A 13,280-nucleotide genomic window follows, 5' to 3' on the forward strand; every position below is an offset into this window, starting at 1 on the left:
CATATCTAATGTTGATGAAGTTCGCCCCTCATCATGAGCTGTGAGCTCTGAGCAACAAACTCACAGAACATACCCACTCTCAGCAATGAACTCCCAGCAAAATCAACCTCTAGCAAAAATTCCTTATCACAAACAATCACTCTGCAATGACCTCAGCAAAATCTCTCTAGCAAAATCTCTCTCAGCAATCCCTACCTCCAAAAATCTCTCTCTCTCCTGAACAGAACACTGGCTTTTATATAGCTTCAGAATGAATGTAACTGGAGACAGCTGTGTCTTGACGAGGGGGCGGGGTCAGCTCTCCAATTAGCCCTGGAGTCGACCAATCAGCTGCTTGAGGATTTCAGGAAGCCATTTCCTGAAATAAACACATGCACAAACACAAACTACAACACATAAACTGGGGAACGTAACACCTCTGCACACATCAACAACAGTCACCCACAAAGCATCGTTACCCATCGCTCCACAAAAGCCGCGGCCCTTGCAGAGCAAGGGGAACCACTACTTCAAGGTCTCAGAGCAAGTGACGTCACCGATTGAAACGAGAACACCGGTAACTAGCTAGCCGTTTCACATCCGTTACACTCGGGGGGCTGAAAGGACAACGACCGTAATACCTGTGCATTCCATGGCGTTGAAGGAGAGACGGTTCTGGTCAAACACAGAGCCAGGAGACAGCAGTCACACACAGCATCAAGTAATGTTACAGAATAAGCAGCCCATTCATTCCAGTAGGCCCCATGAAGTCAGAACAATACAAAAAGCACAACCATTTCATTTCCAAAATGGAATTTTACCACCATGATATGACATTTCTTGTAGTGACTGAGTAAGCCTAAATGTAAAAGTAAGCCTCAAAAGTGCCACCTTTATTATGAGGAGGAAACATTTAGGCAGCCAGCAGCCAAGCTCTCACTTCAGTCCAGTGCCATGGATGGACATCTTTGAAGTTTGTCCTCTAGTAATTTAGGAGGGCAACTTTATGAAGGCCTCCTCACAATGGCCTTATCATACAACGCTCAACAGAAGAAAAAAATACATAGGCTATTATTATTGTTCACATTTCTTGCGTTGATGTATTGAAGTCATGCAGTTTGATGTACCACACGGGACAGCTTGGAAAAAGCAACGGTCGGTGGAACTCTGGCGCCATCAAGTGGACAAATTGCTTCAGTTCCGTTGTGGCAGAAACGCTACCAGAGATATTTGATACAAGATCTAATTGTATGTCTATATTATCTCCAAATTGTTTCTCTCCACCCCCACCCGTGATATGTTATTATTCCAATTAAGCTGTTAATATGGTTTTAATTTAACAACGCATTCTCTCATTTCTGATTGGAGGGCGGATGACCACATGACTTTAGAACCTTCAACTGTGTTACTTTGTAACAGTCAAACCTGGTGATCAACTCGCAATCCATGCCGCCATTTATTTAAAGTATCATCTTTTTTTATGGGGGAAAATAGTATACAGAGCTCATTTTGGTGTAAAAATCGTCGAATTTGACGTGTCGGAGAACGGCCAGTTCCTCCCGAAACCATTGTGGGTATCGCTTCTCTGCCTTTTGGCTAAGATCAAGAGCAGGATCGACTGTATTTCTCGCGGGATCTTCAAAGTGGTGCGATGTCGTCATCGGCCACGTCACAGTCAGCGGCTGCTGGACTGAAGAATACGCTTCGTTTTAATTGGACAGGAAAGGAAAATTTGATGGAGAGAGTTCGTTTTGGAAAGGAAGTGCTGTTTGGACCTCTACGCCTGACAGCAGACGATGTGCACTGCCTGCAACAAAACACACCCGAGAAGTTCTACGATGTGTCGTTCTACACCATCACCCGGCTGGAGGAAGTAAAGGGGCTCTTCCGTGCGAACGGGACAGCACCCGCCCTCGTGGATTTTAAAGTTGAGTCCATGTGCAGGCACAATATGAGGGTGCTAACGGTGCACATGTTCAACCCCTGGGTCACTGAAGAAACGTTAGTGTGCTACCTCAGCCGGTATGTGACCATCTTGCCAGGAGTGAGAGACATTAAGGACGCCCTAGGCATCTGGACAGGGAAGAGGCAGTTTCGTGTGCTGCTAAAGGAAGACGAGAGCGGCCATGATGGATACCGCCATCCTCCTGCTTCGTTTTCCATCGGTGCTGACAGGGGCTACCTCATGTATGCTGGACAGCCTCGTTTCTGCAGGAAGTGTAGCACGTACGGGCACCTCGCGGATGCCTGCACACAGACAAGGTGCAGAAACTGTGGAATTATTGGACGTACAATGAGGGATTGCACCGTGCCAAAGCGCTGCAGTCTGTGTAACTCAGAGGACCACCTGTTCCGTCACTGCCCGAAGGCAGTCCCCTCTTACGCCAGAGCGGTAAGCGGGAAAAGAGCTGAAGGCGGGAAAAGACCAGATGAGGGAGAAGGCATGGAACTACGCGCCATTGAGGAGGTTGTGGATGAGATAGTGATGGAGAGAGAACTGCGAGAGTCAGAGGAGAGCGGGAGTGAGACGCCATCATCATCTCACGAGGAGAGAGGAGAAGCGGACAGAAGTTGGAATAAGCAAGTGGAGGAGGAGAAGGGAGAGCCCACCGCGCCCGCGGCTACCGAGAGCTGGACAACGGTGAGAGAGAGGAGAAAGTGCTCGGTGAAAAGGAAGCAGATGAGCCCTGTTTCCCCACTCATCCGCATGGAGGCGACGGAGAAGCCCGCTTTGGAGGGGAATCGCTTCAGTTGTTTCGAAAGCGGGAAGTCTGAGGAGAAAAGCGAGGGAAACCTGGGCAGCGCAGAGGAGACTCTGCTAACCCCGTCAGGCGCAGCCTCCATCGAGAGCAGCGGTCTGGCACCCAGTGGGGTTCCAGCACCCACGCAGATGGAGGGGGAGCATGAGGAGGAGGACAGTGTTTTCCCGACCCCTATCTTGGTGGACAGTCCTCCGACTGGAGACCATCGTTTCCCAGACCGGCCGCCAAATGAGTTAATGTACTTAAAGTGAGTTTGGAAAATAATGTCATAATTAGATAGTTGTCTTTTTCCCTCTTTACCTCATGTCGTCTATTATTAACCTAGCTAGCATCAATGTTAGAGGGTTTAGGAACCCAGTTAAAAGGGCGACTGTTTTTTCCCATTTGTCCTCCATTCGCTTCTCTGTGTGTTTTTTACAAGAAGTACATTTAAAAGATCAAAATGACGTGGAGAGGTTTACGCGGGAATGGGTTCAGGGAGAGTCGAGGTGGAGTGTCGGAGGGGTGCATTCTACAGGGGTTGGTGTACTATGTGGGAATAGGGATTTAAAAATAGTAGGAAGTTTTTCGGCAGTACACGGGAGGGTTTTAATAGTAGATATCGATTGGAAGGGTAAATGTTTTAGATTTATTAATGTATATGCACCATCGACACCCAAGGAAAGGAGGGAAATGCTTAACGACCTAGACGCTATTTTTATGACAAACAGACAGGTGTTTATGGGGGGAGATTTTAATGTGTCATATGACCGAGGTAATCTAGGCGGGCATCTTGTAAAAAGTCTTATAGGTAAATATAATTTGGTTGATTCTTATAGAATGGCGCATGCGGATGATCCCGGTTTCACTTGGGGAAACAGCAGGGGCTCGAGGAGCCGAATAGATTATCTGTTTGTTCCGCGTGAACTCCGTGTGTCCTCCGCGTGCGTTACACCGGTTTTTTATTCGGACCACAGTTGCCTGTCTGTGACAGTAGAATTAAAAACAATTGAATTTGGAAAAGGGTATTGGAAAATTAATAACGGCATTTTACATGACAAAACTTTTGGGACAAGATTCAGGTCTTTTTTTCCAGGGCTGTGTAGCTATGAAACCGTTTTATTCCACTGTCATAGAGTGGTGGGAGAGCACAAAATTAAGAATCAAGATTTTTATTCAGAATTTTTGCAAAGACAAAGTACGTAATAACCACACAGAATTTTATAAATTGCAGAATGAACTAAAATATCTACACATCCAAGGAAATGTAAATGGTGCTGGATTAGATAAAGACAAATTGGGTATCCTACTGAAAAAGCAACACACATTATTCAAAAAGAAAGCTCAAGACTTCATTTTTAAAAGTCAGCAAGATAAATTGGAAAATGATGAGAAGTGCTCGGCATATTTTTTCAAGCAAATTAAATCGCGGGGAAAGAGGAGGACTATTTCGGCTTTATTGGACCAAGATGGGGAGATGGTTGAGGATAGAGATGGCATGCTTGGTGTCGCTACACACCACTTTTCTCAGCTATTTCAAAAACAAACAATTGATTATGAGAAAGGGACTACATTTTTAAAATGCGTGGATGTGCAAATACCTTTGGATATTAGAGACCAATTAGAAGGGGAATTGAAATTAGATGAAATTTATATGGCACTGAAGAGCATGAAAGATAACAAAGTACCAGGAGTGGATGGGCTCTCTAAAGAGTTTTACATAGTTTTTGGGGATATAATTGGATGTCATCTGTTGGAAGTGTTTAGAGGTATATTTGGTTTAGAGCATATGGGAGGTTCGATGTGTGAGGGGGTAATCTCACTACTGTATAAAAAGGGAGACCCCAAGACATTAGCAAATTGGAGACCTTTAACAATGTTGTGTGTTGACTATAAATTATTAAGCAAAGCCGTAACTAATCGCCTATCTTCTGCCATGGCATATGTTGTTGGTTTAGACCAAACATGTGGTGTGGTGGGGAGAAGATTAACCTGGAACTTACAATTGCACAGAGACGTTCAAGCCTATTTAGAGGAAAGGCACCTGCAAGCTATTACTGTGAATTTGGACCAGGAAAAAGCCTTTGACATGGTAAACCATGAGTTTTTGTTTAGAATTATGGGGAAATTTGGGTTTGGAAATAATTTTATGAAATGGGTAAAAATTCTGTATAGTAATGTGGGTAGCAGGGTAAATATTAATGGGAATATTGGAAATATTATCAAGCAATTACGAGGTGTCAGACAGGGTGACCCTCTATCTGCTCTATTGTATGTTTTATATATTGAACCTTTCGCATGCGCAATTAGGACAAATTATAACATCAAAGGCATCATTTTACCTGGAGGGGAAATGCTAAAAATATCGCAATATGCGGACGACACAGTTTTATATTTACAAGACGACCTGAGCTTGAAAGAGTCTATCAAAGTCATTGATGAATTCTCTGTTGCGTCTGGGTCGAAGATAAACAAGAATAAAACAGAAATAAAATATTTGGGACAGTGGAAAAGGAGAACGGACCAGTTATGTGGTTTGACTGTGTGCACAGGACCAATGGTTGTCCTCGGCATATCTTTCGGAAATGAAATTAAAGATGACATGTTTAATTGGAAAGAAAAACTATTATCAATTAATAAAAGATTGGGACTGTGGAAAGTCAGGCGACTATCTTTTAGTGGGAAGGTGTTAGTGCTGAAGGCGGACATTCTGCCTTCATTACTTCACCTTGCCTATGTGTTTCCCATGCCGGTGTCACTAAGAAAAACTTTTATACGGGTACTGTTTAATTTCTTTTGGGGGGGATATGAGTACATCCGTAGAGATCGGATGTACCAGCCTATAGAGGCTGGTGGAAGGGATTTCCCTCATATTCCTCTCAAGCTAGATGCGTTGTTCTACTCAAACATTTGTTGTCTTTTGTCGTCTTCTGTACACAAATGTCACATTTTAATAAAATTCTGGCTGTCTGTACCGTTAAGATTCATGGTGAAGTGGGATAATAGTTAGCCAAAAGCTGAAATTATCCCGTTACATTTTAAGAAAATAGTTGAATGGGCAAGGAAAACCCCTGTCTGCAAAGTAAAGGAAAATGTAATCAACCACAGATTGCTATACGCCAAATTAATAGAAAATTGTCGTCCTAGAGACAGATTACCAATATCGCCTTCCACCTGGATACGGACACAATTAAAAGGGTTAGACAACCGACTGAAAGATTTTAATTGGCTTGTTTTACACAGACGTCTTCCGGTTCGTTCAACTTTATATGATCATAATTTGACCCTAAATAAATTCTGTCCCAGGGACAATTGTTTCGCAATTGAAACAATTCCACATGTTTTATGGGAATGTTCTTTTGCTCAATCAGTTTGGGGAAAAAGTAAACAATTTTTTGAGATTTTAAAAAACATTGATTATGAAGGGGTTGCCAAACTTGAAATAAAAAATGTGGAAAGGGTACAATTATTAGCAATAGTGACTCTGGTGTCCCTTATCAAGACCAAACTTTGGGAGGCCAGATGTGGTGCAGTTAATGACACCCTCAAGTGGTCACCGACGGGATTGGTTCAATTTATAAAACAAGAAGTTTGGAAAAGAATACAATTTGAAATAGATAAGGGGGGCATTGCATCAGTAAAACAGAGATGGAAAGGAATTTACCCGTCATTGTAAATGTGTTTATAACCGATATATAGTTGTATTACATAGGTACAATTGAAATGTAAACTAAGCCTTTGTAGATATTTGATATACACAGGTTTATCCAGAGTGCATTTTGGCATATGTATATATTTTTATATATAGAATTGTTTGTATTGTTTTTGGAGATTGTCAGAGGCATGTTAATCTTGAATATAGGCCAATAATACTGCTCAGGTTCTGCAGAACAGCACTTTTTTTTAGGAGTTTTGATATTCTTATATTGTTACGGTACTTTTTGATACTGTTTGTAAGTATCCATGTTATGTACAACGTTATGCACTGAATTTGTATTTGAATGTGAAATGAAAATAAAAATTATTTTTCCAAAAAAAAAAAAAAAAAAAAATCTGTTCTTATCAGTTTAATATCTGATACGTCCCATATCTGGGGACCATATATTAAATTGATTTTTGGAATAGGGAGATGGAATAGGGGCTTGCTCCGTCCACTCCACGCATCGACCTGGTATTGCAGTACTTCCAGGAACGGTGCACCCCCTGTCGTTGTAAATATAAATCAAGCATGGTTTCGTTTTAGTCTATATTGTAGTGTCACATTGTCACACACACAGTTCATCTTAGTGCCAGTGGTGGCTAGAAAGTGTTGGTCAAGTCGGTCACCGTTATATTGAGCTGATGTGAATGGTGCGTTAATCTTTAAAAAAACGTTTTCGTCACGTAGATGGGACACAGGGTGTAAACGGTACAGTGAAATGCTTACTTGCAAGCTCTCCTCAACAGCGCAATACACACGATCAAACATATACACAAATAGCTAAGTACTAAAGTAGTCAAAAACACTTATGATTTGGATATATATATACACAAGAAGACTATACAGTATAAACTATAAAATGTGCTAAAGTCATGTTCTGGTAACATGGACTGCCTCACATACCGGTAACGTTATCTGATGTATTTGTCTGAAGCCAATATTTGATAGGCCTGCTATTTTCACAAGACTCAAATATATGTCGTTAAATGTATACAAGGTTTGGGCCTGTGTTAAAGTAACTATGTATGTTTATCCCATTATTTCTATGATCTCACACTGCACTTTTTCAAGTGACAAAAACTTGATATAGCGTAGCAAGAGTTATTCCTTCGCTTACGGCATTATTACAGATCATATATGCACCATACAGTCACTGGCTTTACGGCCATATCAGTCTCAATACGCCTGGTCTCGGAAGCTAAGCAGGGTCGGGCCTGTTTAGTACTTACCAGGTGCAGTAAGTTTTTTTGTCCAGCAGGGTGTACTCTTGTACTATTTAATCAGGGAGCAACCGTCTTTATGTATTACAGTTTCTCATAATCGCCTACAATCATTTTTTGGAACAATGAGTCCACAAAACACAACTTTTTCAAAACAGTAAATGCTTTTTGAAAATGTACTTGTCTTTTTAAAAAACAAACATTCATAAAAAATATACCATCAAAATTGCAAATCCGTTCATCAAAAGAATGACACAACTATACTTATTTCTTGAATGCAAGCAGACAAAACAGTAAATTAGTCTGTCTTTTAAAAATCCCAGTAGATCCATAAATGTTCTTTGCAGTTGTAGTATCTGGGATCTACATCTGTTTATATTAGTTACTGTGCTGTTACTAAGCAGTAATGCATTACGGCAGTGTTACGTTACTACACCTAAAATGAAATGCACATGCGCACTGGAATGCCGGGAACTGTAGAGCACGCGGGGTTTTGACTAAACGAAAACTAACTACCCTGCCTGGTAATTTCTCCACAACACAAATATTACAGCAGTCATTAAATCATGATGATCAAAACTGGAAGTACAACGATACAAAGGTGCAGAATTATGGGCAATTACTCTCCTTTTATGCATATTTCACCAAACAATTTCATACACATCAAATTGAATTACTGATAAATGAAACATATTAATATTTGCACATTGTGTGTACGATTCATTCATCGGTATCATCACAATCCAATTCCATGTATTCAAAACATAGGCTTGTTTGCTCATAGTTTTGTAGACTTTCCATTGGTGTACAGAAACACAATCCACAACAGAAATAAGGCAAGCTGAATACAACAGGGGAACACAACTGATGTATAGGCCTCAATCCACACCAAAGCAAAGCTCTAGAATAGAAGGTCACGTGTTGGAGATGATGACATAGGAGTCAGCCAAAGTTACTTAGAAGTAACCCAACTTCATTCTCTGCATCTCTGAATATTTGCAATATAGTAAAAACATTTACGAATTAGACAGTCCCCGTTAAGTAAGATCTTTTAAACAGGTCAACAAGGCCGCAGGGACAGACAGATTACCTGGACGTGTACTCAGAGCATGTCCTGACCAACTGGCAAGTATCTTCACTGACATTTTCAACCTGTCCCTGACTGAGTCTGTAATACCTACATGTTTCAAGCAGACCACCATAGTCCCTGTGCCCAAGAACACCAAGGTAACCTGCCTAAATGACAACCGACCCGTAGGACTCACGTCTGTAGCCATGAAGTGCTTTGAAAGGCTGGTCATGGCTCACATCAACACCATCATCCCCAGTCCATGCCCTGACGAATTGAGGCTGTTCTGAGGGCAAAAGGTTTTAACTGAATATTAGGAAGGTGTCCTTAATGTTTTGTACACTCAGTGTACATACACTGAAAAATATATAAATGCAACATGTCAACTGTTGGTCCCATGTTTCATGAGCTGAAATAAAATATAATGTACCTAGAATACAAGGGTTGAATTTGCACTAAACAAATTAATGTCAGATAAATCATGTCACAAATCTGGCTTATGGTTAGCCTCATATACATTATCTATTTCAAATGTAGAACATATAGCTAGCTCAACAATATGAGTTTAGCTATTGTCTGCTGCTGATGTATAATGATGACAAGGGGCACATTGATTGCACATGTCCATTAGGCCAGTAATGCCACCATACTGTAGACATATGGTTGCATTGGTAATGCATGCCATTATGACAAGCAGCTAAATGGATGATATCCTGAGACAGCATGACAATCAAATAAAACCGCTCAGAGAGAGATTACAACTGGACAAAAAGGTTGTTTTCATTTGAGACAGCAACACAGAAACACAGACAAGTTAGAGACAGATCCCCTTCACACCTTTTTGATTGTAGAATTCTGATCTGTAATTAATGAACATTGACACTAGTTCATCTTGGATACTATTGTAATGAAACAGCAGGGAGCAGGTCTCGAACCCTCAACCTTCGAGCCCGAGGTCTGGCGCGCTGTCGACCTTCGAACCTTCGAGCCCGAGGTCCGGCGCGCTGTCGACTGCCACAAAAGCATGCTCACTCCAGCGGCAGAGTCGATTTCCGCGCTTATAAACCCAGGGTCGTTACGATGTTTTTACGTTACAATTAAAACAAGTTTAAACAATTAATAAAAAAAAGTTATGAATCAACATAATTTCAATGTAGAAATAAGCTACCTTGTTTGTAAATGTTGTAAATGTTAGACATCTTAGTAAGTATGCTAATATTATGCTATTATTACTAAAGCTTCAATTTTAGAAAAACAAAAATATCCATCAGGTACTCCCTGATCTACTGGGTGAGCAGATTCCAGCCCAACAATAATACACATTATTATCAAGTCATTAGGATTGATACGTTTGTATCAGGTGTGTTAGTGCAGGGTGGGAAGAGACGCCTGCACACCCAGCAGACCTCCAGGAGCAGGATTGGCCTGCTACTGTTGTAATACCCACAAGCCATAAGACTCATGAACAGGTAACCAAATGGTTACCTGGACTATTTGCATTGTGTGCCCCCCCCAACCCCTCTTTTACACTGCTGCTACTCTCTGTTTATCTTATATGCATAGTCACTTTAACTATACATTCATGTGCATACTCCCTCAATTGGCCCGACCAAGCAGTGCTCCCACACGTTGGCTAACAGGGCTATCTGCATTGTGTCCCACCATCCGCCAACCCCTCTTTTTACGCTTCTGCTACACTCTGTTCATCATTCATGCATAGTCACTTTAACCATACCTACATGTACATACTACCTCAATAAGCCTGACTAACAGGTGTCTGTATATAGCCTTGCTACTCTTATTTTCAAATGTCTTTTTACTGTTGTTTTATTTCTTTACTTATCTACACACACCTTTTTTTTCACACTATTGGTTAGAGCCTGTAAGTAAGCATTTCACTGTAAGGTCCTGTTGTATTCGGGGCACGTGACAAATAAACTTTGATTTGATTTAATACATTTGTAGCCTACATTGTGTGAATTTTAACTGTATTGTTGTGTACAACATGTGCTAACATAAGTACCCACAAATCCTATGGCATACAAGGATGGGCCTGCAGACTCTTGGACCTTCACTGGGACCTCTTCATCTGCAGACAGGCTTTCACAGCTCTCCATATCTGAGGACAGACATCAAAGAATCAAGCTTCATTATATTCCAATTAGACAGCCCTGACTATCTCTGTCTGTCTTCATAGTTTTCCTTTTCTGACAGCTGGAGCAGAAAATCCTTTCACCCTCTTCCATTGCTGATATCTACAAACGCATCTGGAAAATGAGTTTTTAATTTACAATGATAAATAGGTGAACATTACGATAACAAGCTAATATGGCGTTAGCCAGCTGATATTTAACTTAACACTAGTATGTAAAATTGCTAGCTAGCAGCTCATCAGCCAACACACAGTGGCCTAACTTACTTGAATAGGTTCTGCTTCTGGTCAAAACCTACCGTGAGTCGAACCAAAAGTCCACACCGCACACCTCTTCTCAGTCTGCTGCGCCCTGGAGCAGCACCTGGGATCAGTTGAATTGCCTCATGGGGTACAAACAAAGGATCCAATTCAGGAAAGTTGTATTTCAGGTAGGAATGCTGGTGAGTGACTGCCGATCCAATAACCAAAAGTTATTTTCAGCCGTAGGTAATAATTGTCACGTTCTGACCTTAGTTCCTTTGTTTTGTCTTTGTTTTAATATGGTCAGGGCGTGAGTTGGGTGGGTTGTCTATGTTAGTTTTTCTATGATTTGCTATTTCTCTATTTGTCCTGGTATGGTTCTGAATCAGAGGCAGCTGTCAATCGTTGTCCCTGATTGAGAACCATATTTAGGGAGCCGGTTTTCTATTGTGTTGCGTGGGTGATTGTTTTGTGTCTACACCAGACAGGACTGTTTCATTCATTCTCGTTTGTTATTTTGTTTAGTGTTCTCATGATAATAAATTATCAATATGGACACTTACCACGCTGCACCTTGGTCATCCTCTTCTTCCACCACCAACGGCCGTTACAGAATCACCCACCACCAAAGTTATCACCCCAAAGCCGGTGGGGGAATTTGGAACATCTCACCCCAATGCCTGTTACAACTGACCCGGGAGGTGGGGGAATTTGGAACATGTCACTCCTTGTGTTTGAGACAGTCACACCTTGTCTGTTTGATTTAGGGAGATAAAACCAATACTACTTTGTAACAGACAGATGTTCCTATTCACATTTTGAATGTACTAGCTCAAAATAATCTGAGATGTTGACAAAAAATGCAACCATCCCCTATATCCTCTACACTAAATCACTCATTTTTATGTAAATCCATTTTTTTATAGAAGGGTCCAGACAGTATTTTGTGATTTCACATACTTTTGAGAACCTTACCACAACCAGCAAATCGCGCCCTCATCCTTGTTTAGCAGTATGGGGGTGGGAAAAAAATAAAGTCTCCAAAACCCCCGAAATACGTCCTTTTAGAAACGGCAAAGCTCCCATGATAGTGATGCGGGTCTTTAGATGTTGTACACATGAAATTGTGTCGTTCCGAGCAACGTTTTAATCAATGTTGTTTTATGACTGTTCGGGGTTTGGGAGAGGAAATCCAATAATTCCTTCAGTTTAAAAAAATAACCGCCATCTTGCGGGAACACTCAGGTCTCTTCTCGTTGTCATCAAACACCACGTGACTGGGGTACTACCGTAAACTACATAATAATGTGACAGAGTCAAATAAGAACGCTGTTCTTTATCTCCTAAAGTATTGCACAAGTTAACTGCAGGCATTTACTTAAAAAGTAGCTACAAATAGTTTCAACGGTATTGAAAAACCATCCTATGGCTTTTTCCCAAGTATTCTGGTATATACGGAATTACGCCCAAGCCTAGTAACTACACAGACTCATTTCATAGAACTTCTTCACTGGCAATTTGTCTACTTCACTTCTTTAGTGTACTCTCTGATCACTCCAGATACCCCAGTTGGTTATGGAACATATATTTCACAGCGGTTTAGATGGTACAATGATTCTCTACACAATGATTGCTTGTTTTGCCACAAACGGAACATTTTGCAACCAGGAAATTGAGGATTTGTTTGCATAGCGCATCTTTAAGCAAACCAGACGGCATGATTTTCCAGTTTTTATTTAATGTATTTTTATTTACGGTTTTCAGGGGCACCTTCCAACACTCAGGCATAATTTACAAATGTAGTATTTGTGTTTAGTGAGCCCGCCAGTTCAGAGGCAGTAGAAATGACAACGTGTTAATTGGGCCACATTGCTGTCCTGCCTGACCATTTGTAATGTAACCAGTGCTTTTGGGTGTCAGGGAAAATGTATAGGAGTAAAAAGTACATATATTCTTTAGGAATGTAGGGGAGTAAAAGTTGCCAGAAAATATCAATAGTAAAGTACGGATACCCAAAAAAACTAGGGGGCACTATTTTCATTTTTGGAAAAATAACGTTCCCAAAGTAAACAAGCTATTTTGTCAGGACAAGATGCTAGAATATGCATTTCCAAAACTGTAAAAATATTGTCTGTGAGTATAACAGAACTGATATTGCAGGCGAAAGCCTGAGAAA

The 13,280-nt window shown here is 41.0% G+C and overlaps 2 protein-coding genes and 1 non-coding gene across 11 annotated transcripts in view; 2 read left to right on the plus strand and 1 right to left on the minus strand.

Moving 5' to 3' along the window:
* Positions 1-13,280, plus strand: part of LOC110517120 (uncharacterized) — a 121,413-nt gene that overhangs the window by 59,857 nt on the left and 48,276 nt on the right. The window lies entirely within an intron of this gene.
* LOC118944194 (U2 spliceosomal RNA) lies at positions 6,741-6,925 on the plus strand. The gene has a single exon (XR_016488651.1). It is a non-coding gene; the product is annotated as a U2 spliceosomal RNA (small nuclear RNA).
* Positions 8,732-12,359, minus strand: LOC149975384 (uncharacterized). 3 transcript variants are annotated; one of them, XM_090207131.1, is made up of 5 exons: positions 12,080-12,359; positions 11,668-11,793; positions 11,161-11,244; positions 10,733-10,828; positions 8,732-8,995 (listed from the first exon to the last, which is right to left on the minus strand). In XM_090207131.1, exons 2-5 carry the CDS (start codon positions 11,684-11,686, stop codon positions 8,877-8,879), a joined length of 318 nt encoding a protein of 105 aa, XP_090063257.1. In that variant the 5' UTR covers positions 11,687-11,793; positions 12,080-12,359; the 3' UTR covers positions 8,732-8,876. The 3 variants fall into 3 exon arrangements, with proteins under 3 accessions (XP_090063257.1, XP_090063256.1, XP_090063258.1); XM_090207130.1 differs by having other exon boundaries at positions 11,668-11,858; positions 12,080-12,335; XM_090207132.1 differs by having other exon boundaries at positions 8,801-8,995; positions 10,737-10,828; positions 11,668-11,858; positions 12,080-12,335.

The sequence above is a fragment of the Oncorhynchus mykiss genome, chromosome 18, assembly GCF_057628025.1.
Source record: "Oncorhynchus mykiss isolate SJ-2025 chromosome 18, ASM5762802v1, whole genome shotgun sequence".
NCBI classification, from domain to species: domain Eukaryota; kingdom Metazoa; phylum Chordata; class Actinopteri; order Salmoniformes; family Salmonidae; genus Oncorhynchus; species Oncorhynchus mykiss.